This window comes from Staurois parvus, unplaced genomic scaffold (genome assembly GCF_062004578.1).
Source record: "Staurois parvus isolate SC_StPar_1 unplaced genomic scaffold, SC_StPar_1.0 ptg001879l, whole genome shotgun sequence".
Taxonomy (NCBI): Eukaryota; Metazoa; Chordata; class Amphibia; order Anura; family Ranidae; genus Staurois; species Staurois parvus.
The window spans coordinates 178,045-204,373 of record NW_028319675.1 but is presented as its reverse complement, the minus strand read 5'-3'; the positions used below and the strand labels follow the sequence as shown (position 1 = coordinate 204,373).

Below are 26,329 nucleotides of genomic sequence, written 5' to 3'. Positions count from 1 at the left end.
ACACAGGTGTATACAATCAAGCCCCTAGACATGCAGACTGCTTCTACAAACATTGGTGAAAGAATGGGTCGCTCTCAGGAGCTCAGTGACTCCAAGCGTGGTCCCGTGAGAGGTGGCCACCTGGGCAATAAGTCCATCCGTGACATTTCCTGGTTACTAAATATTCCACGCTCAACTGTTAGTGGGATTATAACAAAGTGGAAGCTACTGGGAACAACAGCAACTCAGCCACCAAGTGGTAGGTCACGTCACATGACAGAGCGGGGTCAGCGCATGCTGAAGCGCACAGTGCGCAGAAGTCACCAACTGTCTGCAGAGTCAATGGCTAAAGACCTCCAAACTTGGTGTGGCCTTCAGATGAGCCCAACAACAGTGCGTAGAGAGCTTCATGGAATGGGTTTCCTTGGCCAAGCAGCTGCATCCAAGCCTTTCATCGCCAAGTGCAATGCAAAACGTCGAATGCAGTGGTGTAAAGCACGCCACCACTGGACTCTAGAGACGTGACCAATCTTGCTTCTCTGTCTGGCAATCTGATGGATGTGTCTGGGTTTGTTGGTTGCCAGGAGATAGGTACTTTCCTGACTGCATGGTGCCAAGTGTAAAGTTTGGTGGAGGGGGGATTATGATGTGGGGTTGTTTTCCAGGGGTTGGGCTTGGCCCCCTAGTTCCAGTGAAGGGAACTTGCTTTGTGCACTGGTGTGCAGTCATGTTGCAACAGGAAGGGACCATCCCCAAACTCTTCCCACATAGTTGGGAGCATGAAATTGACCAAAATATTTTGGTATGCTGACACCTTAAGGTGTCTTTATCCGAATAAATGCATCTCTCTGGAAAAGAATTGTTCGTTGCTGCAGGAAAAGTACATATATAAATATACGCTGGTCATATGTCCTCCATCATTGATATAAGACAACAGATTTGTCTTATGAACTGTTCCTGTGTGCACTTCATATGAGAAGACAACAGATCCCAGCCCAGTTTGGTGCCAGATGGTCTTTATAAGGACGCCACTATCTCTCTGCCAGGGCCGGGACAAGGGGTGAGCAGGAGGGACAGCTGCCCCGGGAGCAGATGAGCAAGGGGGGATACATGCAGGATGGTACACCAATTCTATGGCATGTATTAACAATGTGGAAAAGGGGGGCAATTCTGGATTCTTGCCCTTGGTGCTAGACGACCCTGTCCCGTTACTGCTCTCTGCAATTGCTGGTTGATCTTCGGCTCTCCAGTGAGCTTGTTCCTGTGTTCTCTTTGCATCTGTGGATTCCTGTTACTGACTCGGATTGTCCCTAGACCCGTCTTCTGCCTGCCTCGTGACCTGACTATGGCTTTCTAACGGATCTTCTCTCTCTGCTCTCCTGTGTATGACCCCGGTTAGAATCCTAAGTACATGAATTGTATGACCTGAAGGGGAATGTCTGAATACAGGGAACACATACCAACACCACCTCTGCACTTTGGAGGAAATTGATTTTTTTTTAATCAAATATACTGCGTTATACTTTACTGTATAATTTTTCACCTCTCAGCTTTGGAATCAGTGAACATCCAAGTTCATCCAGCAGAATCTGCTCCACCAGACCCTCACCTATAGAAAAATAAATACAATTTATGACGTGATCATATCCAGTTCAGGCAGACCCACATAATGATACATTTTAAAGATATCTAAACATGATGTCCAACATTGTTTTGCTTCCGCTGTGTGATGAGACACCTAGCTAACAGGTGGGAAGCCTCACGTTCTTCATTCACGGTGTGCGCCGCTAGTAATAAGGAGTCATGTCAGAGCTTAGCGAGCTTCAAAGAGGGCCAAAATGTCTTTATGGACCTTGCTTTGTGCACTGGTGCACAGTCATGTTGGAACAGGAAGGGGCCATCCCCAAACTCTTCCCACAATGTTGGGAGCATGAAATTGTCCATAATATCTTGGTATGCTGACGCCTTAAGAGTTTCCTTCACTGGAACTAGGGGGCCAAGCCCAACCCCTGAAAAACAACCCCACACCATAATCCCCCCTCCACCAAACTTTACACTTTACACAATGCAGTCAGGCAAGTACCGTTCTCCTGGCCACTGCCAAACCCAGACACGGCTAGCGGATTGCCAAAGAAGCGTGATTGGTCACTCCAGAGAACACGTCTCCACTGCTCTAGAGTCCCGTGGCGGCGTGCTTTACACCACGGCATCCAACGCTTTGCATTGCACTTGGTGATGTAAGGCTTGGCTGCAGCTGCTCGGCCATGGAAACCCATTCCATGAAGCTCTCTACGCACTGTTGTTGGGCTCATCTGAAGGCCACACCAAGTTTGGAGGTCTTTAGCTATTGACTCTGCAGGCAGTAGGCGACTTCTGCGCACTGTGCGCTTCAGCATGCGCTGACCCCGCCCTGTCATGTGACGTGACCTACCACATGGTGGCTGAGTTGCTGTTGTTCCCAGTTGCTTCCACTTTGTTATATTCCCACTAACAGTTGAGCGTGGAATATTTAGTAGCCAGGAAATGTCACGGATGGACTTATTGCACAGGTGGCCACCTATCACGGGACCACGCTTGGTGTCACTGAGCTCCTGAGAGCGACCCAACTTTCACCAATGTTTGTAGAAGCAGTCTGCATGCCTAGGGGATGATTGTATACACCTGTGGCCATGGAGGGGATTGGAACACCTGAATCCAATGATTTGGAGGGCGGGGTCAATACTTTTGGCAATATAGTGTTAATCTTTAATTATTGTTACCTTGCTGGGCTGGAAAAGATTAAACAATTGCTTGCATAAGCATGTTCTTAGAGAAATAATAAATAATAAATAAGTACATGTTGAATGAGTTAAAGTAACTCTCCAGATTTAAATTGTGTGCAGAGATCACATATCTACCAGTTAGATTCCTGTAATGTTCCAATCAGCACTGGGAAAGTGACCTCTGAATGCTGTATATAACACGGACACATTGGGGTTGGTTTACTAAAGGGGTAGAGCATTTTTACTTTGCAATGGCATTTTCCTAGTGAATGTGGTGAGCATTCATCTTATATAGAATATTCAATCACAAGCAAGGGACATTTTTAACCATTAGCCGCCCGGCCAATGGCCGTTTGGCGGCTTCAAATGTGTCTCTGCACTCTGGGTGCACGCCATTTGGCGTGCTCCGCACATGCGCAGTTTGCGCTAATGCAGAGCGGCGCAGCAGTGCGATCTGTCACCGGCCGTGCACCTCGGACACGGCCGATGACAGATCCGAGTACCGGCTCCCGTTGCTGGTACCATGTGACCTGCTGTGACCAATCACAGCAGGTCACATGACAGTTGTATACAATGGATGGCTTCATTCATGATGCCATCCATTGTATACTAGTGCCTAGCTGTGAATGGTCACAGCTAATCACATGCACATGTCATGTGATTAGCTGTGACCAAATCACAGCTAAGCACAAAAAAAAAAAAGCTGAATGAATCGATTTCATTCAGGTAAATGCTTGCTTATAGCAAAGTAATTCTTTGCTATAAGCAAATTGTGTAAAAAAAAAAAAAAAAAAATACTGATCACTTCCCCAAAGTAGTACAATGTTACTATGGTAACATTGTACTACTTTGGTCATAATAAAGTATGAAAAAAAAATCTTAAAAAATTAAAAAAAATGTAATAAAAAATTAAATATAATAAAAAAATAAGAAAAATTTAAAAAATATATATATATATATTTTTTTTTTCATACTGTCACCAGTCAGTGTCCCTGTTCACTGCCATGCCAGTTATATGATGACGCTGTACTGCACTGGTGACAGTATGTAGAAAAAAAAATAGTGAAAATAATTTTTTGAATTTTTTAATTTTCCGAAAAATTATGACAATAAAATACAACTTCAAAAAACTCGCCATGCCTCTTATGAAGTACGTCGGACTGTCTACTCTGCAAAAAGGGGTCATTTGGGGGATATCTGTACTGTTCTGACATTCTTGGACCTCAAGAAATTAGATTGGCTGTCAGTACTTCAGGATTGATCAATTTTCAGATCTATACCATAGTTTGTGAACTCTATAACTTTCCTACAAACTAAAAAAATACATCCTAATTTGGGTTATTTTCATCAAAGACATGTAGCAGAATACATCTCGGCCTAAATTTATGAAGAACAATTATTTATTTGTAAACTTTTATAACAGAAACAAAGAAAAATGTGTTTTTTTTTCAAAATTTTTGGTCTTTTTTTGTTAATTTAGCAAAAAATAAAAACCCCGGCGGAGATTAAATACCACCAAAAGAAAGCTCTAGTTGTGTGAAGAAAATGATAAAATTTTAGTTTGGGTACAGTGTTGTATGACCGCGCAATTGTCATTCAAAGTGTGAGAGCGCTGAAACCTGAAAAATGGCCTGGGCAGGAAGGTGTAAAATTGCCCGGTATTGAAGGGGTTAAAAAAGCTTGTGGTTGGATGATGGAGGTCAGTAGAACTCCATCTAATTCAACAAACTAAGAAACAAATCACTTGCAAAGTAGAAATTAACCTTCGCTGAGTGAACAGGATATATGCTTTTTGCAAATTAACCCCATTGCAGCAAGACTTCTATTCATGAAGACCAACAACTCAGAAGATCTGGAGTAATAGTACATTTCGAAAAATAAAATTCATATAGAAAAAGTTTATATCCTTAAGAAAAACTGTTGATAAGATTTGCTTGATGTACATGACATTACTCTCAATGAATGCCTCCCAATCGACCATCAAAAATGAATTCTTTTGGACATCGGGCGCTCCTTCTTTTCTACTATCCCCCAGGCAGAGGTATGATGGGACTTGTAGTTCCGTAACAGCTGGAGGGCCGTCAGTTTGACACCCCTGTTCTAGAGTGTTAGATGACCACATCCCCACTGTACAATGCGACTCTTCCCTCTGGCTGCACGGTTATCCCAATTGCAAATATAAATTCCAGTTACCTTTTTGGCTGATTTCTCCCAGAACGGCCAATAAATTTGGATGAGGACAATCTTTCTGTACTGCACAGAGACATTTGCAGAGTCCGATCACAGCTTCTCTTCCCAGATCCTGAATACCTTGTAACAAGGTGTAAGAAAAGGCGGCCCGGCTCATGTGTTTTCTCTTCGCCAGGTAGGTCTGAAAAACACATGTATCTGATTACATATAATATCTGCAGTACACAGCGAGATTTTTTTCTACACAATTCTTTTTAAAGTTTATGAAAAGATAAAGAAAAATAAAACTTATAATTAACTGTTATAATTATTATAATTAACTAAAAAACTATTCTTATGCACTACATTCTTACAACGCAAACCATGATTTCCTTCAAGGGTTTGGCATGGATGGAATTATATTACCACTTGCCGCTCAGCCACTGTAGATATACGGCGGCAGGGCGGCACTCGCAGGCAAAACCACGTTTTAAAACGTGTGTTTTGTAAACAAGTAGGGGGCGCGCGCAAGGCACGCCACCGCCCTATCTGTTCCGCCGATCACCGCCGCAGATGTGAGTCGCCGGGTCACAGCCAGTCCTTAGCGGCTGTTTCCCGGCAATCGGCGGCAAACAGTGACAGACAGCACAGCTGCAGTAGCTGTGCTGTCTGTCACTTCCCTGTCAGCTCGAGGATGAGCTGATCGAGAAAGAACAGTTTCTCTTTCTCGATCAGCCTTGTCCCGCCCAGTACACACCCCCGCCCCCTAGTAAAACACTCCCCTCACTCCTATAACCCTTCCCTGCAAAATAAAGTTAACCCCTTCCTCCCCATTGCCATTAGTACAGTGTCAGTGTTTTTTTTTTTGCACTGATCACTGCATTAGTGTTTTTGGGGATGTCAGTGACCCCAAGTCAGTACCCCCCAATGTCAGAATGTCCGCCGCAGTCCCGCCATAAGTCGCTGCCATAAGTCCCTGATCGCCGCCATAATTCGCTGATCGCCGCCATTATTAGTATAAAAAAAAACCCCTAAAAATCCCAGTATTTTTCCCGCCATTTGTAAACGCTATAACTTTCACGTAAACCAATTAATTTACAGGTATTGGGGTTTTTTTTAGCAAAGACATGTCGCAGAATGCATTTTGGCAGAAATTTATGACTAAATTTGATTTTTGCTTTTTTTTTTTACTGGACATGTTTTATAGCAAAAAGTCCAAAATATTGTTTTTTTTTCCTCAAAATTGTCAGCCTTTTTTTTTATAGCGCAAAAAATAAAAACCGCACAGGCGATCAAATACCACCGAAAGAAAGCTCAATTTGTGGGGAAAAAAAGGATGTAAATTTCATTTATGTACCGTATTGCATGACCGCGCAATTGTCCGTGAAACTAGCACAGCGCTGTATAGCAGAAAAATGGCGTAAATTGCAGTATCTATACCATAGTTTGTAGACGCTATAACTTCACACAAAGCAATCAATATACACTTATTGGGATTTTTTTTACCAAAAACATGGAGCAGAATACATTTTGGCCTAAATTTATAACCAACTTTGAGTTTACTATATATTTTTTATAGCTGAAAGTAAAAAATATTGTTTTTCTTCAAAATGTTTGGCCTTTTTTTGTTTATAGCGTGAAAAATAAAAAGCGCACAGGTGATCAAATTACACCGAAAGAGAGCTCTATTTGTGTGAAAAAAAGGACGTAAATTTTGTTCAGGTGCAGCATTGCATGACCGCGCAATTATCAGTTGAATTAGTGCAGCGCCGAGTAGCAAAAAGAGGCGTGGTCATTAAGGGGGGTAAATCCTCAGGAGGTCAAGTGGTTAATAGTTTCAATAAGTCTTGGTTCACACTTATGCAGGTTGCATTTGAGCCATTTCTGCATTGCATTTTTGCTGAGTTTTTGTGCCGTTTTTGCCGCGTTTTTCATGTTGCGCTTTTTTTTTTTTTTAACATTCTTCTTGTTGCTAGGCAGATTTAAAATGTAAAACGCATAAAAAAAGGCACAAAAACGCAGGAAATACACACTACATGTGTTTCTGCAGCGTTTCCACTGCAGTCTATAGAACCAAAAATGCAACTTTTGCATCCAAAAAAGTCCCTGACCCTTTCCAAGAAACGTACCGGGTGAAAACGCAAAGATTTGAACGTGTCCCATAGAAAATCATGTTAAATGGACTGTAGTGCATTTTTGTAAAATGCAAAGCGCTGCGGAGAACGCTTAGGTGTGGGAGAGAGGTAGAGGGTAGTAGATGCAGAAGGTCTAAAATACAAACACCTACCTGTAGCATAGCTCCCAAAAATCCCTGATTTCGAGGGATTGTCCCTGATTTCGAGGGACTATCCCTGATTTGGTCCCTCGTTCCTCCTCATTTGTCCCTCATTTTGGTCTGATCCCTATATTTATCTTTCAAAAAGTGTTTCCCAGTGCTAAACCTTCCTAAATTGCTGCATTTGTAAATTTCAAAAACCAGTATAAAGGAATAGTAGTGGTAAAAAAAAAAAAAAAAGCACTTGTGGGTTTATTTAATCTTTTTTTTTGGTATAATTCTCCTTTAAGGGGGCGTGGCAGAGGGTGTGTGCTACGCCTACATATCTTTGCTAATAGGTATCCTTTGTTCCGATTTCAAAAATTTGGGAGCCATGCTGTAGCAGCCTGCCGCACCTTCCTTCATGGCTGAATCCCGGACTGACCAGCAAAACTTCATAATTTCTGGGTAGTGTTGACGCTTGCCCCTAAGCCCCTCCCTCCCATATTCCGCTCCAAAACAATAAAGGGAAGCTTCACTGGCCATTGGGATTGGGAAGAACCAATCTTTTCATATTACAAATTAAGTTTAATGCAACCACTATTCAATATTTACTCCGATGTATATATAATATTAATGTGAGTCCATCTCAAATGTCCATGTGAATTATTCAATAAAAGCCCCAGAACATGTGTCTTCCTTTATAGTTGTACATATCACCAGTGATAACCGTGTTGGACATGCATTAATATTCACCACAAATGCTGTGTTCCTCCATCTTTCAAAATATCTGCATACCAGACAAACATAACTTACTTTTCATTAAGGCCATAGAGAGCCTTGTCCTTTAAGTAGGGCCACCACTCATTTCCAAATCCAAAGGGGGATTAAGAGAGAATTTGTGGTGGGGCAAGGGGAGGTGGGAGAGGTGGGGGAGGAGGATTTATGATGGTAAGGAGACTTTGGGGGGATTTAGGATGGGAGGGTGGCATTTGGGGGGATTTGTAACTGGAAGGATAATTTAGAGGGATTTGGAATGGGAGGGTGGAATTTGGGGGGGGGGGGCGGTATTTGTGATAAGGATAATTTAGGGGGATTTGGGATGGGAGGGTGGAATTTAGGGGGGAGGATTTGTGATGGGAAGGAGAATGTTGGGGGATTTGGAATGGGAGGGGGGATTTGTGGGGTGAATATAGCTGTGAAGGTGCAGGAATTGGGGTGATCTGAGGTGTGAAGGTGCAGGAACTGGGTTGACGTGAAGTGTGAAGGTGCAGGAATTTGGGTGACCTGAGGAGTGAAGGTGCAGGAATTTGGGTGACCTGAGGTGGGAAGATGCAGGAATTGGGGTGACCTGAGGAGGGAAGGTGCAGGAATTGGGGCGATCTGAGGTGTGAAGGTGCAAGAATTGGTGCTTCTATGAGGTGTGAAGGTGCAGGAACTGGGTTGACGTGAGGTGTGAAGTTGCAGGAATTGGGGTGACCTGAGGTGGGAAGGTGCAGGAATTGGGGTGACCTGAGGTGGGAAGGTGCAGGAATTGGGGTGACCTGAGGTGGGAAGGTACAGGAATTGGGGTGACCTGAGGTGGGAAGGTACAGGAATTGGGGTGACCTGAGTTGGGAAGGTGCAGGAAGTGGTGCTTCTCTGAGGTCTGAAGGTGCAGGAATTGGCCTGAGCAGGAAGTGGGTGAAACAGTTCGGTCTAGAACTGGTTAACCTAGTAAGCTCAGGAGGTAGGGCGTCGGGTTAACCTTGACTTTCACAAAAGTCAAGATTTGCACATAACTTTATCAACAATTACAATCATGATATCTTATTCACTGATGTAGACAAATATTGTGTTTCATTTCAAAATATTTTTCTCTTACATCTGTGCTTAAGACTTTCTGAGATTTTAGCTCTTTCAGGAGGGCCTCAGTGTTCATGTTCTCCAGGATGTAGATCAGATCATCTCTGTAATACTCGTAAATCCTCCTCAGCGATGGATCGTCATACTCAGACAGCTGCTGAAGAAAGCTCCTGATGTCCTCTGCAGAAACACAGAAAACGTAAATACAGGATTGTGGCTTGAACTCAGAATCCTAACTATCACTGAGAAAGTCTATGGGGGTGATTTACTAAATCTGCAGAGAACAGTAAAATAATGCATGTAGGGAAAAAGGATTCCCTTAGAGCAGCGGTCTCCAAACTGCAGCTCTAAGGCCGGATGTGGTCCTTTGCTAGCCTTTATCCGGCCCTTGGGGCTCTGTTCCTCCCAATGATATGAAGCAGTATTCCACTGACACCATCGATGGGGCACTATTTCTTCCACCGATAACCCTTATTCAGTATTATTCCTCCCATTAATAGCAATGATGGGGCACTACTCTTCCTCCTACTGACCATCCCTGAGGCCATGTTTATTCTCACTGATGCTGTGCCCGGAACATTTTCCACCCCCACTGGCCACACTCCAGCCCTTTTAAAGTCTGAAGGACCATAAACTGGCCCTTTGAAAAGTTTGGAGACCCCTGCTTTAGATAGTACAACGCTAGGAGTCCATTGTTGGCCAGCACTACAGAGGGAAATAATTTGAGGGTACTTATTTCAGATGATGAAATTATTTCAAATGAGCAAACAGTGTGAACCAGGCAATAGGAGTTCTAGAATCCATCACTAGGGGGGTCACCAGCAGGAGGAAGGAGGTCCTGATTTCTCTATATAGATCTTTATATCACTAGAGTGGTCACCAGCGGGAGGACAAGTAGCAATCTCTTGTATGACTTTCAATGAAACCGCTGGAAGGCTGGAACGGAGAGGAGGAGATGCAGCTTTCAGCTGCTTCATTGAAAGCCATACAGGAGATTGCTGGTTGTCACTGCCACCACCGCTGCACCGACCATCCCCGATCGTTACATTTCTTTCTGGGCCCTCCTCCCGCTAGATGTGTGCGTCCCAGTGCCCAGCCCCTCCCCCCATCCTCTGCACCAATAGGAGAAGAAGGGAGAGAGGCTGGATCTGCTCTGCCTCCCCTTGTTCCCACCCATGATCCAGTCTGTGCAGTTTGAGGATGTGTGGGCTGGAGATGGAAAACAGAGCAGCCGACAGGTCTGATGCTTCTGACTGAGTCATGTGAGTCTGACATCCCTTCCTTCCACCCACCCCTCCCTTCCTTCCACCTCTCCTTCCTTCATTCCACCTCTCCTTCCACCCACTACTCCCTTCTTTCCACCCACCCCTCCCTGCCTCCCTACCACCCATCCCTCCCTTCTTTCCTTCCACTCCTCCCTGTCTTCCTTCCACCCACCCCTCTCTCCCTTCCTTCCACCTCTCCTTCCACCCTTCCCTTCCTTCACATCTCCCTTCTTCCCAACCTTCCTTCCCACCCCTTCCCTGTCTTCCTTCCACCGCTCTCGTCCTTCCTTCCACTCCTCCCTCCCACCCATCCTTTCCACACCTCTCTCCCTTCCCACCCCTTCCTTCCTTCCACACCTCCCTCCCCTACCTTCCTTCCACCCCTCCCTTCCTCCCCTCTCTTCCTTTGCACCCCTACCTCCCTTCCTTGCACCCCTCCCTCTATTCCTTCCATCACTCCCATACTTCCACCTCTCCCTTCCTTCCCACCCACCTTTTCACCTCTCCCTTCCTTTACACCTCTCCCTTCTTTTTGACCCCTCCCTCCCTTCCTTCTTGCCATTTCCTTTCTTCCATATAAAACATTTAACAGTGCCATTTCATGAGATAATTGCATGTTTAGGGGCGGAATTAAGGGCGGGGCGGGATAGGGGTTGGGTGGGGCACCTAGTGGTGAGTAACTCTTAAGTCCTGGCTAGTTTTCAGGACTTGAAATTTTGAGCCCTGATAATACTATAAACTGCCACTGTACTATACACCGGCTGGAAAGGGGTTAACATCTCGGGGTACTCAAGGGGTTAAATGTGTGCCTAACTATGGGTAATGTGTGTAAAGTGTGCTGCTTTTACTTAGTGATCTCTCAGTTACTCACCCCTGCTTTACAGAGATAAACAGACAGATCGCTGCCCCTGTACAGAGCTCTGTGTTGTTGACCAGCACAGAGCTCTGGGCTGCGATCGCACACCGATCACCAGGTCCTGGCTGTGAATCAATGCTGACAGGCTCCTGCTGTGTACAATCACAGAGGGTACCACCCAACCCGGACGTGAGCAGGGGTGTACGGGTACATCGCTTCACCTACAGCGCCCGCCCATCCTCATTACATTACTAGGTTATTTAGTTGCTTTTTAACCACTTCATGTCCGGACACTTTCACCCCCTTCCTGTCCAGGCCAATTTTCAGCTTTCAGTACTATCACACTTTGAATGACAATTGCGCGGTCATGCAACACTGTACCCATATACATTTTTTAGCATTTTTTTGCGACAGATAAAACTTTATTTTGGTGGTATTTATTCACCACTGGGATTTTTTTTTTTTGCTCTATAAATGAAAAAGTCCAAACATTTTGAAAAAAAAGTGTTTTTCTTATAAAATTTTGCAAATAAATAATATTTCTTCATAAATCTTGGCCAAAATTTATATTATTATTTATGTTTTTTTTTTTACATACCATCACCCTAGCAGTACAATGTCACCATGGTGACACTGTACTACTTGTGGGGGGTGATGAAGTTTTTTTTTTTCTTTTTTTACACTGATTGCTTTTATACCCATAAAGGCTGTAAAAGCAATCATTTCTCCTTCTCTCTGGCTGCATTCCTGCAGCCATTGAGAAATACTGTGTGAGCTGTGATTGGTCACTGCTTGTCACATGGTACAAGGCTGTTGATCTCTGTGATCATTCACAGTTTTCAATAGTAGTAAGCAATGATGTCAGGAAGCGACATCTTGCTTACTTGCTTACTACTATTCATGTGATCACTGGTAGACCAATCAGTGATCACATGATTAGGACCTCACACAGAGGTCCCATACAGCGGGTACCGGATCGCGGTTTCGCGCGCTCCGGGCAGGCAGAGAATGCGGAGGCAGTTTATAAACGGCCACCCGCTCCCGCACTGCTCCCGCCTGGCTGTTTATGTACATGGGCCGGACGGGAAGTGGTTAATGTAAAGATGATATAAATAAAATAGAACAACTTATTGATGCTTACCAGGTAATTCCTGTTGGTTGGGTCTCTCCATTGGGGATAGCAGCAATCAGATTGTCGAGTACACGAGACACGGGACACAATCATCGCCTTTCTGATGATCTGCGCTGGTAATAGAGATCATGTGAATGTTGGTAAATGGATGAAAAAGAATTTATCAACAAATAATAAAAGCCATGTGAGAGTCCTCCAAGGCCTTGTTCACACTTCGTACAGCAACACGCGGGGTATGACGGCGGCATGCAGTGCATTCATGTAAGCATGCGGGGGAGAATTCACAAAGCGGTATCTTACTGCATTCAAGTATGTGCTGAGATTAGGGCGGGGCTAGACTGTTGTGCATCCCCCCCCCCCAAAAAAAAATTATGAAACTTCACCTGTAGTTCTACTTCACCCCTCCTAGCACGCATCCCCTCCCCCAAATCCCCTCTCCTAGCTTAAATCCCCCCAATCCCACCTCCTAACACAAATCCCCTAAATCCCTGTCCAGCACAAATCCTTCCTCCCCACCCAAATCCCCCCTCTATGCCCAACCTCCCCCCAATTCCCCCTCCTTACACTAGTCCACCCCAATCCCCTCTCCTAGTACAACTGCCCCCCCCCCCCAATTCCCCCTCTCAAGCACAATTCTCTCCCCAGTCTCCCCTCCTAACATAAATTCACCCCAATTCCCCCTCCCAACACAAATCCATCCCAATCCCCTTTCCTTGCACAATCTCCCCCCCCCTCCAATCTCCCCCCCAATCCCCTCACATTAGTATAGTGTCCCCAAAAACGTAGCATTAGGGGGATCAGCCCCGACACCTGTCAGCACCTGCGTTTAGCCCCTACGCTTACCCCTCCCCTTCTCCCCCAGCAAGTGCAGTGTCAGTAGGTCACTATTACTTGATACATTGCACACAAAAAGGCAGTGTTTGCAGAATCAGGCCTGATCTCTGCTAGCACTTACCGGTAAATTTTGATGACTCTCATATGCAGCAGAGTGCTAGTACTAGTGCCACGCTACCTTTTGATGAACTCACGAGCACCAGTGGCCTAGTACATCCTGGTCTTTCACATACCAGCACTGCAGTATGACTTGGTGACGTGGCAAGTCCCATAAGTGCAGTACAAGTTGGTGCGGTGGTGAGCGCAAGTATTGTCCTGCAACCACCAAGAATTTGCACACAGGCCCGTAGAGCCCCTAGTATGCTTCCGGATGTACTTGCAAATCCCGATTGGCAGCCCAAAAAGTCTGCATTCACTTCCCGCATTCACTGCCCAACCTGGAATTCAGGTGGAAATGGCAAATTTATCTACTCCCCTTTTTTGGAGCTGTTTTTCATGGAAGATATGTATGCACTGATTGTGGATCAAAGCAATTTAGATGCACAACAATTTATCGCCGCTAACTCAAATTCAAACTTTGCCAGACCATTCACATGAAAACCCATTACGGTTTCCGAATTTAAATTTTTTTTTGGCCTAACACTCAACATGGGCATTACTAAAACAAATGAGTTGCAGTTGGAAAGCAGACACCCCAAGGAATTTGATAAGAAGCATGGTGAGTATTTTGCAGATCTCGTTTGCTGCCACAAAGAAAGAAAAAACACATTTTTTCTTTTTTTTTTTTATATTTCAAAACCTTGTAAGAAAAAAATCAGATCTGCAAAATACTCACCATGCCTCTTTTTAATTTCCTTGGGGTGTCTACTTTCCGAAAAGGGTTCATTTGGGGGGGGTTTGGTGCTATCCTAGCATTTCAGGGCTTCCGAAACTGTGATAGGTAGTGAGGAAGTGAAATGAGGAAGTTACGCACCTTCAGGCTTTCAAAGTGGTCATTGGATTTCAGGCTCCTGTATGTGGCTAGGCTCCCAAAAAGTCTCACACATGTGGTATCCTCATACAGGCCGCTGTGATTGGCCTTTTACCATATCACGTGATCAGCTGTGTCTGTAGGACACAGCGGTCACAGAGATTGCCGGGTGCGCACCCCCTGGGGCGTGCGGGAGGGCGTGTTCTTGTCAGGACGTCATATGACGCCATCCCAGAACTGGGTAACCAAGCTGTAGCCGTCATTCGGCTATAGCCTGGTTGGCAAGTGGTTAAAAACTGTACTTTTTGAAAAATAATTTCACTGATTCATGTCCCTCAATGCAGAACCCGAGTCCCCATTCCCCTTTTATAACTAATAATTTGCATATAAGCCTTCAAGATGGGTGCTCTTCGAATCCCTTAGACTTGCTTTAAGTTTGAAGTTTGCATTACATTCGAATGTTTGACCGCAAATCGCACAGGGGGGTGTTCAGTCCATCGCTACTTAACGGGCTTAAGAGATTAGGTCTGTTAGGCCTAAGCAGAATACAAAGAGAGAATCAAGGTTTGTATAACCTACAAATATCTATTATTACATATCAGGATGACCCGTCCTGCCTAATGTACTACTACTTCTGTTATATAGGGTTACATGTCATCTTACCTTACAGATCAGACTGGTTTTTGAAGCCACATTCTAGCAGATCGAAGAAAAAACATGGAGACTTTTAGGTGAGGCCAAGTAACTGGAATGTGACTGTTCAAGTTGTTGTTCAAGACAGACTAAGAAGAACAACGCAGATTATTCTGGAGGTCGGATTCAGCAGTAGAGTTTGAAAAGGTTTTACTATGGATCTGCTCTCTGCATGGGATCATATGTGGAATCCAATCAGTACACTCGATGATGGCAACAGAGACTTCATTGATGTTTTTCGAATGCACTCCAAAATTGCATTTGCTTTTAAAATTCGATTTGGATTGAGTGAAATTTCCCAAATGAAAACCACATTCATGGTTAGAATTTCATTCGAGAAAAAAACAAAATTCTGATCTGCTCCTACAATTATTTTCTTCATCACTACAGGTGAAAACGATGGTCAATTCAACCCTATTAACTAATACAAAATGTAGCAAATGTTCTGAATACAACATTTCTGTAAAATGCTACTGGTGTGTGGCCAGCTTTATGCCGCCACACGTGGGATCATCTTCCAGACATCTTACCAGATCTATAATGGAACTGGGGAACATTGGACGTGGTCACCACATTTTAGATGGCAAAACAATCATCTTATAAAATAAGAAATACAGGTCAAAGTTCCTTACAAAAACACTGTTAGGCTCCATGCACACTAGCGGGTTTTTAAGCTCAAAAAACGCTAGTAAAAACCCTGGATAAAAAATGCTGGTAATAACTTTTTTTTAGTGTTTTAGTATCATTGTAGTACCGTTTAGGAGCGTTGCCATTTTATTAGCATTTTTACACTACATGCAGAAAAAAAAAAGAAGAAAAAGCTAAAAAAAAAGTAACATTTAGCATTTTTTTCTTCTGGAAAAACACTGCAAAAAACTACAAAAACTATTTTGTTTTCTGCTCCAAGAAGCTGAAACTCTAAAAACACTAATAGCCTAAAACAGTGTGCATGGACACATAGGAGAACACTATTTAGCTTCTAGGAGCAGAAAAAAATTGCTCGTATTCATGGAGCCTTAAGGTGGGAATACACGATTAGAAAATCGACCGATCGGTCATCCAACGACCGAGAGGCATTTGTTCGTTGGTCAAAATCGTGGCCCACATTAACCAAAATTGTTCGTCGGGCAGTACATAGTGTTGACGTCTTCTGTACAAGTGGAAGTGAGGCGGTGTGCCCTTCCAGCCAGAACGAGCGATATACACATTTACCAGCAATGAGTATAATATCGTTTATTACATTCCCTATATACAGTACATAAATAGTGATACATACAATATAATATGAAGAATTCTGGTTTCATTATCTCATTAGGCCAATCTACTTTTAACATTTGGAGTTTTCTTTCTTGTTTACGAAGATTCCTTGGACATAAAAATCTGGGACATCTTCTGTTTCCACTCATGTGTGATAGCACTTGATAGATTTTTTCGTACGGCCGTCATACCACTGCATAGAAAATCGGTCATTCGCATGCGAAACGACAAAATTTTTCACTGTCATTCAACCGGATTTTTTCGTTCACAATATCGTTAGCGGTTAAAACATCCTGCTCATCAACGAAGAGAAAATCTTTCGATCAGTGCTTCTGCAAAATTTTTCGGATGATTTTCTTATCATGTGTACGAAGGATTAGACTCTTCATCCCTCCAGCTTTGCAGCGCTGTATATCCAGTATGTGCGCAGAAATGGAGTCCATGAGTAGGACGGAGCACCAGGAGGCTTTAGTTAACCACTTGGTAACCGCGCTTTAGCCGAATGACGTCATCATATGACGTCCTCCCAGAACGCACCCTACCGCAAGCCCCTCAGTGGCGCGGCACCCGGCGATCTCCGTGATTGCTGTGTTCTATGGACACAGCTGATCACATGATGAGGTAAAAAGCCAATCACAGTGGACTTTTACCACGTGATCAGCTGTGTCCAATGACTGATCACGGGGTAAATACAAAAGTAAATTTAAGAAAAATCATTAACAGAAAACTCCACCATTTTTTAAGACCACATACACAAAAACATACACGCACATGGCTGTTGTGGTTACATACAAAATGCCAATTGCAGTATACATCATAAGTATTTCTGCACACAAAAGTGACAGCAATAATTGCAGGGCTGCCATTCATGGTTATCTCAAAACTAATAACCTATGAAGGCTTTTAGGGTAGATTCAGAAGTGCGTCTAAATCTCCCTTTACTCTGATGCCCGATCCGCATTCGGATTATGCTACAGAGGTTACTGTCAGGCAGTGAGGAAACAATGCGTTGCCTTCCCACCATCAGTTTTATCCCTATTATTGATGACAAACACACCGCAACCATAAGCATTGGACGCGTTGGTGGGGAATTTTCAGCTTTTAATCAATGGCTTAAATGTGTAGCGTTCGGGGGGCTTGGCACCCTCTGATCGCTACATGTTGGGTAAGCTTTGAAGCATCGTGACCGTGGCACGTAAAACATCCCTGCCCACTGCCAATTACAGCTTAAGGGGGGCGGTGGGTGGGCTGCAAAAAACATGCATTTTTTCACCCCCCAACCACCAAAATGTGCATTGGATGCGTTGGTGGGGAATTTTCAGCTCTTACCCAATGGCTTGAATGTGTAGCGTTCGGGGGGCTTGGCACCCTCTGATCGCTACATGTTGGGTAAGCTTTGAAGCATCGTGACCGTGGAACGTAAACACCCCTGCCCACTGCCAGTTACAGCTTAAGGGGGGCGGTTGGTGGGCTGCAAAAAACATGCATTTTTCCACCCCCCCAACCACCAAAAAGTGGAGCCTATGGACCTTTTTGGACACAGTGTTAACCTCCCTGGCGGTATGATTATTTCAGATTTTTGATGCTGAAAGCGGTACCATTATTTTGCATGGAAATATGTATTTTTTTTATTGTAGGCCTGTAATTTTTAGGAATAACTCACTGAAATCTGTCCGAACAAGAGTCTAGTAAACATTCCGGATATGATAAAACTTGAAACACGAAATCATAAATTATAATTTAATAAATAATCATAAAAAAATAACAATATAATAATTAATTTTAATTCAATAATATAATCAACCCAAAAACACTGAAATTTGAAATAGAGCGCCAAGTTCGCACATTACTGAGCAAAGTCATAGAATCGTTTTCAGTGTCTGATGACGAATTTCCCCCACGAATCATTATCACTCAATTCTGCAAGTGGTTCTGATTTACTATCGCTGTTCTCTAGCCGGTCTAAACCCGCTTTTGACCTAAAGGGACGCTTTTTGGACCCCATGGACGTTTCTCAGTTTCCAGGCAGAAAGAACAGTAAAAATGCAGGCAGGGCGCCGGATAAAGCACTCGGGACAAAATGTATGTGAAATGGTTTGAAACAGTTGTACTATATAATATTCGTTTATTAGAAAATGACAGTTTTTAAAATTTTTAAATTTGCCACCGGTTCCGGCCCCTGTACATCCCAACGTCAGAGGGACCGGAACACGTAAGCTGGATGCCGGAGGAGATGGCCGGGGACGCTGCAGGGGACGCATCGCGGGAGCGAAGGACAAGGTAAGCGCTGCAGGGAATCCCTGAGCAACACCACATGGTAAGCCCGAGTGTAGCTCAGGGTTACCTCTTGTGGTACTGAAACTTTACCCCGAACTACACTCGGGAATACCGCCAGGGGGGTTAAAGGAGTGTCGTGTCTTTTTTTTCCTACATCTATTTACGTGACACGAGCTCATCTGTTATATCTGGGGTCAGATTTTTATTGCTGTCAGTGTCCAAGCTGGGTAGAGTCTCTCTCTTTTTGTCCTGGTCACTATGAAGGAGCAATGGGCCCCCTCCAGTCATACTTGCCTCCAACATATTCATTGCTATATTTGTCCCAAATCAGCAGCTCTGTTAGACTACAGTTAGCCCCAGTTCACACTTATACAGTGCAGGAAATACTACGATCCCTGTGCGTTTCCCACACCGCATTGCAATCGCACTGTGTTTTGCGTTCTGCTGTGGGTGTCGATTTAAATTTACCGACACCCCAAAAGCAGGTTGCCTTTGCCTGCACCCAGGACAAGGGTTGGGCGGAAGGGGCGGTTGCCCTGGATTCAGTGGTATCATGTGAGGTGGGTGGGGGGCACCACATGGACAGTTCCTACATACAAACTGACAGGAGTAGTGACGGCAACTTCACTACTCCTGTCAGCTTAGCTCTGGAGGGGACAAGCCAGATCTGGAGAGGAGGAGAGAGTTGGAAGAAGGGACAGGTTGTGTTCTCTCTCCCCTTCAGCTCCACCTCTTGCCACTGCAGTCCTCCTGGACCAGGACTGCGGGATGGCCACTGTGTAGTGTTTGTTTACCCTCCCCCATCTCCTCCCAGCAAAGAATATGGATAGGGAGTGGGCAAGCAAACACCGCACAGTGGCAATCTAGCAGCCAGTGGCATCTGTAGTGTGGGGTCCCAATGCTGCGATCCTATAGCTCTCCTATAGTGCTTGAATTTTTGAGAGGGGGGCTGACACATAATACACATATATTTTGGGAAGAGGGTAGAGGCGCCATTTGGCATCTTCACCCTAGACGACCTTGTCCAGGCTGAAACTCACAGTTCACAGAGGGGTCTTGGAAAATCAGTATTTGAAGGGGGCAATGGGATTGATTTACTAAAGGCAAATAGCCTATTCACTGCAAGTTCAGTTTCTCTGGACCTAAGTAGTGATGTCCTCGGAAATCGGCCGTTTGTGTGTTCGGCGAACAGACAAATGGTACGGGCATTCGGCAGGCTGTTTGCCAGCCGTACTCCACAATGCACTGCGCTTTGACAGTGTATTGTGACTGGCCAAAGCAAAGCACATAACCACAGGTGCAATGCTTTGGCCAGTCACAGCACAGTTGCGCAGAGCTTGCAGTGGCGTCACCGCCAGCTCCGCCCAATTATTTACATCTGACTCACAAATGTCAGATAGCGGCAAGTGCTCAGCGGGTCTGCGAGCATCAGGTTTTTGTTTCCCGGCAAGTCAGCGTCATCATGACAACGCTGAACACCATGATTGACAATGGATTACAATAATGGAACCATTTTTTTAAATTCAATATAGACTTGTCAAAAACTGTTGTGTTTTTATTCACATTTTACATTTTTTTGGTGAATGGGTAGGGGTACCATGTATCTAGGATAGGCATCAATACTGGTTGGCAACCCTGCCTGATCCACTTTACAAGGGTAAAGTTGCAGAGCTCATCCAGTCTTCACAGAGGGAGCAGAGGATGAAACATCTAGAGGACGCCTCGAAGGAAAATTTGTGTAAGCACCTTTCCAGACAATGGGAGGTTACCATTTCCTGGACAACGTGTTTCTGAGGCTTCGATCAGTCAAAGGAAGAGCGGTGGAGAAGGCAGCTGGCTGACCGATGCCTTTAAACAATTCTTTAGTCCTCAGTGCCCAGGGCTGTTCGGTATAAGCACCCATCGGCAGTGTCTACATCATATGGGTGCAGGATTATCTAAGGGCAAAAGCAGACTTGGAGACCTTTCCAACTGAGCATCCACTGGGTCTTGAGGATGGATCACTAGCCAGAACCTGTTCATAATGTCATCGAGCTAATGGCCTGTCCTGCATCCAGCATTCTTTGCGAACGGACATTCATTGCTGCTGGACGTTTTGTGACAGATACAAGAGTGCGTCTGCCCACAGACTCTGTTGACCAGCTGACATTTATCAAAATGAATCAATCCTGGATCAACAGCAACTATCTTGCCCCCAAAGCTGATGTAACTGATTACATTTGTTAGGGATCTGGGATCCCCTGAAGACTGTCTATCCTATTCCTGAATCCTGATTATGGTATCTTCCAACAATGTTTTTGGTTTAGGGCTCCACCAACGCCCAAAGCCCAATTTTTCTGCACCTGTTTGACAGGTGCATTTCATTTCAATCTTTTACATTTTTTCTCTAATTGTTAATAATTTTTAACAGCAGGGCCCATTCCTGGCAGGTAACAGTAACCTAATTAAACTGTAAGCTAATCAACAGCCAGGCACTTGTCTGGAGGAAACGAAAATTAATCTCCAAACACGGAAAGGTTTCTTCACAATAAGAGCTGTGAAAATGTGGAATAGACACCTCAAGAGTTGGTTCTGGCCAGCTCTGCGAATTGCTTTAAAAAATGTCCTGGAATGTTTCTTAGATACACAGAATATAACTGGATACTAACATTTATAGGTAAAGTTGTTCCAGGGAATATCCAATTGTCTATCGGGGATCAGGAAGGAATTTTTTTCTCTGCAGAAACAAATTGGATCATGCTTTGCTGTGCCTTTTGCCTTCCTCTGGATCAACTGGGTATATGATTATAACTTTTAATTTTTTTTTCAATGGTTGAACTCGATGGACATGTCTTTTTTCAGCCAGACTAACTATGTAACTATGTAGCACTCAGACCAGCTTTGATTTAGTCAGGGAGCCCACTAAGACAATCCAGCAAGAAGTTCACAGCTCCGCATACACAAAGTACAGTACACATGTTGACTTTCAGGTATTTGGCTGTCACTTGAGAAATCTGTCCACTAAAAAAGTCAACAAAGGACAAAACTCATACAGTGTTCCAGCAGTCTGAAAAGTGTAATTAATTTATCTTCATAGATTTCTTGAAGGAGATTGTTGATAAATATTTCTGCCTCAAGTAAATGAGCTTCTCTTACTCAGTCTCCAGGAAGGCCACCATATTTCCTCTGACCATTAACCTGTCCAAGATAAATATACCTTTCTATCCACTTCAGAAGGGAAGCTTTATTGTCTTTATTTGGAGAATTACTGCAAGTCTCGCTCTCAACGTTCAACATGTTGTTGTCCACCATTAGAGATTGATCTGTCCGCTCCATCTGCTCGAGAGGCTGAACTGAGCTCTCCTCCGTGCTCTGACCAGGAGAAGCAGACAAAATCCCTGGTATCCTTTATGGGCCATAATCAGTGGGTAGAAGGCTAGCCCCTAGTCCCCTCCAAACCCCCTGTCCTGGTTGGGTCTGTCACATTTCTCCCCCCTCAAAGGTAGACTATCTAGATCTGCCATGGCCTATCACTGGGGAGAGATTAGAAGTGCTCTGCTCTGATGCCAGCTCTTCTGCTTGAGGTTCACTGGGTTGTTCCTTCTCAGCAGAAGTCTGTTAAATCCCCAGGAGCTGGTGACGGGGGATAGAGATTCACTATCTCCTCTCCCTAGAGCTGCTGAAGGTGCTGGGCATAGGTTGGCAACACACTTCCCTGATGCCAGAACTTCTGCTGGGGACCCCACATCTTCCACTCCAGCTGGTTGTTGGGGAGGGAGGAAGGCTTTCTCTGCTCCCAGATTGTGAATGTGCCACTAGGGAGGGAGGATGATTGCCAGTGCTAGGCCCCTATATATATGAGTGAATTCACCAGTGAATGAGCCCCTATACATGAGGGAGGTCACCGATGAATGGGTCTTTTCCTATAATTGACACATATTACTTTCACAGATCATATCGCTGTTGTGTGATCTACACACATGCTGTCCATGCAATAGTCCAGCGGAGGGGACTTATCCATCCATGCTGTATAGTGTGGATGGAGGAAGCCTACTGACTTTCACACTTCGGCGTTCTCAGAAATGAACTAAAAACATTGCAAAATGGACATCGAACTTGTGCTGCCATGAATTCTTAATAGCACTATAAAAGGGGGTTAGCAAAGATGCCTTTTGTCCCGTGTTTTGCCATTCCCAGGACTGTATGGGTGGGTGGTCTCTCTAAGAAGATAAGACTCCTCATCCTAGTGAGGAGTCCCCCAGACTGCGGTATGTACCCCCCCCCCCCCCGGGGCAGTGCTCTGTGTCCTGGTACAGAAATCTCAGCAGCTCCGAAGTGGTCAAGTATGAGGATCGGATACACCTGACCACTAAGACATGTAGTATAAAGCTTGCTATTTTTTGCACATGTGCGCTGTGTTATGCAGTCTATTCAGAACGACTGGACTTACATGCACCTCAGCATTCCAGAAATCAGATCTGAACCTTTTCTGACAGAGCACTGTACTGTACAGCATTACCACGCATTGCTCTGCTGTGCAGCGCCCCCTCTGGTGGTGAGGTGTATTGGGGTGCTATTCAGAATGAATGTCACTGAATCGCACCATCATAAGTATCATTCTGTGACTTGCATTGTGGTAATGCACGCAGGAACATACTCAGCAGGACAGTGTGAATAGGGCCTTATTTATAATACAGGTGAAAATCAAATAATTAGAATATCGTACAAAAGTTAATTTATTTCAGTAATGCAACTTAAAAGGTGAAACTAATATATGAGATAGACTCATTACATGCAAAGCAAGATAGTTCAAGCCGTGATTTGTCATCATTGTGATGATTATGGCTTACAGCTCATGAAAACCCCAAATCCACAATCTCAGAAAATTAGAATATTACGTGCAATCAATAAAGCAAGGATTGTACATAGAACAATATCGGACATCTGTAAATTATAAGCATGCATATGTACTCAGTACTTGGTTTGGGCCCCTTTTGCAGCATGAAAGCTATCAGCCTGTGGCACTGCTGAGGTGTTATGGAAGACCAGGATGCTTCAATAGCGGCCTTCAGCTCTTCTGCATTGTTCAGTCTCATGTCTCTCATCTTTCTCTTGGCAATGCCCCATAGATTCTCTGTGGGGTTCAGGTCAGGCGAGTTTGCTGGCCAATCAAGCACAGTAATCCCACGGTCATTGAACCAGGTTTTGGTGCTTTTTGCAGTGTGGGCAGGTTCCAAGTCCTGCTGGAAAATGAAGTCAGCATCCCCATAAAGCTCGTCTGTGGAAGGAAGCATGAAGTGCTCCAAAATCTCCTGGTAGACGACTGCGTTGACCCTGGACTTAATGAAGCACAGTGGACCAACACCAGCAGATGACATGGCTCCCCAAATCAACACAGACTGTGGAAACTTGCAGTGTGTGCCTCTCCATTCTTCCTCCATACTCGGGGTCCTTGGCCCTCTCCATTCTTCCTCCATACTCGGGGTCCTTGGTTTCCAAATGAGATGCAAAAGTTGCTCTCATCAAAAAAGACGACTTTGGACCACTGATCAACAGACCAGGTCTGTTTTTCTTTGGCTGAGGTAAGACGCTTCTGACGTTGTTTGTTGTTCAGGAGCGGCTTGACAAGAGGAATACGACATTTGAAGCCCATGTCCAGGATTCGTCTGTGTGTGGTGGCTCTTGATGCACTGACTCCAGACTCAGTCCACTCCTTGTGAAAGTCCCCAACACTTTTGAATGGCCTTTTCCTGACAATCGTCTCCAGGCTGCGGTCATCCCTGCTGCTTGTGCACCTTTTTCTTCCACACTTTTCCCTTCCACATAACTTTCTATTAATGTGCTTTGATACAGCACTTTGGGAACATCCAACTTCTTCTGCAATTCCCTTTTGAGGCATTCCCTCCTTATGGAGGGTGTCAATGATGGTTTTCTGCACAACTGCTAGGTCAGCAGTCTTTCCCATGATTGTGATTCCTACTGAATCAGACTGAGAGACCATTTAAAGGCTCAGGAACCCTTTGCAGGTGTTATGGCTTAATTAGCTGATTAGAGTGGGACACTTTGAGACTAGAATATTGCACCTTTTCACAATATTCTCATTTTCTGAGATTGTGGATTTTGGGTTTTCATGGGCTGTAAGCCATAATCATCACAATATGTAAAAAAACAAAACCTCAGCGCTCAGGACTTCCTATTTACCATACAAATCCCCGTGAGATGCTGCTGTGCACAGGTACAAAAGACCAAAAACTTTTAACAATGAAAACCAGCGCAAACCCACATGATCAATTACATTACTCAGTTTAAAAAAACATTAATGTGCTAATAAAGATATATATAATAAATTATATATAAAATATATTGATATAAAAACATATATAAAAATTATAAGTCCAGTGACAAAAAAGCAAAGTGACAAAAAATCAAAAAAACCCCAGAAAATATATATATAAATATAATTACAGTCCCGTGACAAAATTACATCAAATTAAATTGTAATATATTTTCCATCTGATTCTTCCGTGTTACTGATCCCTTCACCATCCACCAGTGCAGAAATCAACATTAACCGCACTCACCAGATAATGGTGAGTCACACGCCTTTCAGGATTGTTAAGGGCTCCTGGACCCCCTTTACTTTGTCTGGGACCTCCAAGTGCTCTTTCCTCTTATGTCTAGGTACCTCTTCTGCTTACTCCTCTCACCGAATCCCCCAAAGGAAAATCAGGAAGAAGAAAAGACCATAGCGTGATACCGCAGTAACTTCTCCTCAAATTAATCTCTCCAGACCACTCACATTCTTTTGCGGGATATAGCCCACTTTTTATTCAAAACAACAGCGATTCTCTTCAGAAATGGTCCACTTTTCATGTACACCGATTATACAAGGACCTCACAGTTTAGTGTGCAGCAGGATGACAGACCTCAGCTACAGACTCTTCTACTTAGGCTAAGATGGCCCCTTGGAACGCACCGCTCAGCGTGCGCTCCACTCACCGGAAATGACGTCAGACGACGGACCAGGCAACCGGAAGTGCGTCAACGCGTTTCGCCCCACCCACAGGGCGTTATCAAGACGATAAGACGATGGTCAGCCATCCTAGAGGAGCTCTTTTAAAAAAAACAAAAAACAAATTTTATATATATATGGGTGTGTTTTTCAACTATGTAAGTAAGTAAAAGGTCCAGAATCTCCCAGCTGCAGATGCTTGCCTTCCCATCGCTCACTGACTGCTGAGCTCGGTTTCTACAACACACGATTCGCCTGCTGGAATGTATTATCAGACTCTAGAAGTATCACTTTTAGGTTTCAAGATCCCTTAAATTATAACTTTACTTCTGTAACAGTTCAATTTAAAGGTCGAATTAAAAAGTTGGTTTTTCCTTTTCTCATACGTCATATAAGGATGAGAGGTACAAAAACTATGAAGCATGTCACAGAAATACTCCCATTCCATACAGGAGGTACTGGGGCAGGAAAACTACAATACTTTATACCAGTAAGAATACAGATTGCAGTTCAGTAACCCAGACCCACAGAGTGATTCTAAACCACACAGATCCCTTCTATTACACATCTGGATGATCCCCCTGCCTCGTGTAATACTATATCAGTATCCTATATACAGTGTTTGTGGTGGAGGGTTGGCGGACTGCACTTGGTGGCGCCTTCTCAATCTTTTTTTTTTCCATATGTGACATTGGAGACTCGCTTCTGTTCTGCCCTGAAGGCTGCCTTGAAGTACTAATCGTCCCGGTGCCCCTGTGGATCTTCTGCTGGACGTAGCAGTGGTCTCTCTTTCCCTCCCCCCTTCACCTTCTCCTTACCCTCCACCCATAGTGGGGATATGGACCCGACAGTGGACATCTAACTTGAACCAACTCATCTCCATGTATGTATTGTAGCTGTAATGTCTGCCTTCATTTTGTAAAGCGCTGAGCAAACTGTTGGCGCTATATAAACCCTGTATAATAATAATAATATCAGATATATAGGGTAACATTTAGCCTTACCTTCCAGGTCCGACTTATTTCTTGAGACATTCAGGCTGCAG

At 44.2% G+C, this 26,329-nt stretch overlaps 1 protein-coding gene across 1 annotated transcript in view; it reads right to left on the bottom strand.

Annotated features, from left to right (window-relative positions):
- Positions 1–26,329, bottom strand: part of LOC149433903 (NACHT, LRR and PYD domains-containing protein 12-like) — a 39,786-nt gene extending 13,457 nt beyond the window's left edge. The window contains exons 1-6 of the mRNA XM_089664294.1: positions 26,289–26,329; positions 25,272–25,385; positions 12,272–12,375; positions 9,029–9,189; positions 4,935–5,112; positions 1,523–1,588 (exon numbers count right to left, since the gene is read on the bottom strand). Of these exons, the coding sequence (XP_089520420.1) occupies positions 1,523–1,588; positions 4,935–5,112; positions 9,029–9,189; positions 12,272–12,302 (436 nt within the window). The 5' untranslated portion in view covers positions 12,303–12,375; positions 25,272–25,385; positions 26,289–26,329. The remainder of the gene's footprint in view (positions 1–1,522; positions 1,589–4,934; positions 5,113–9,028; positions 9,190–12,271; positions 12,376–25,271; positions 25,386–26,288) is intronic.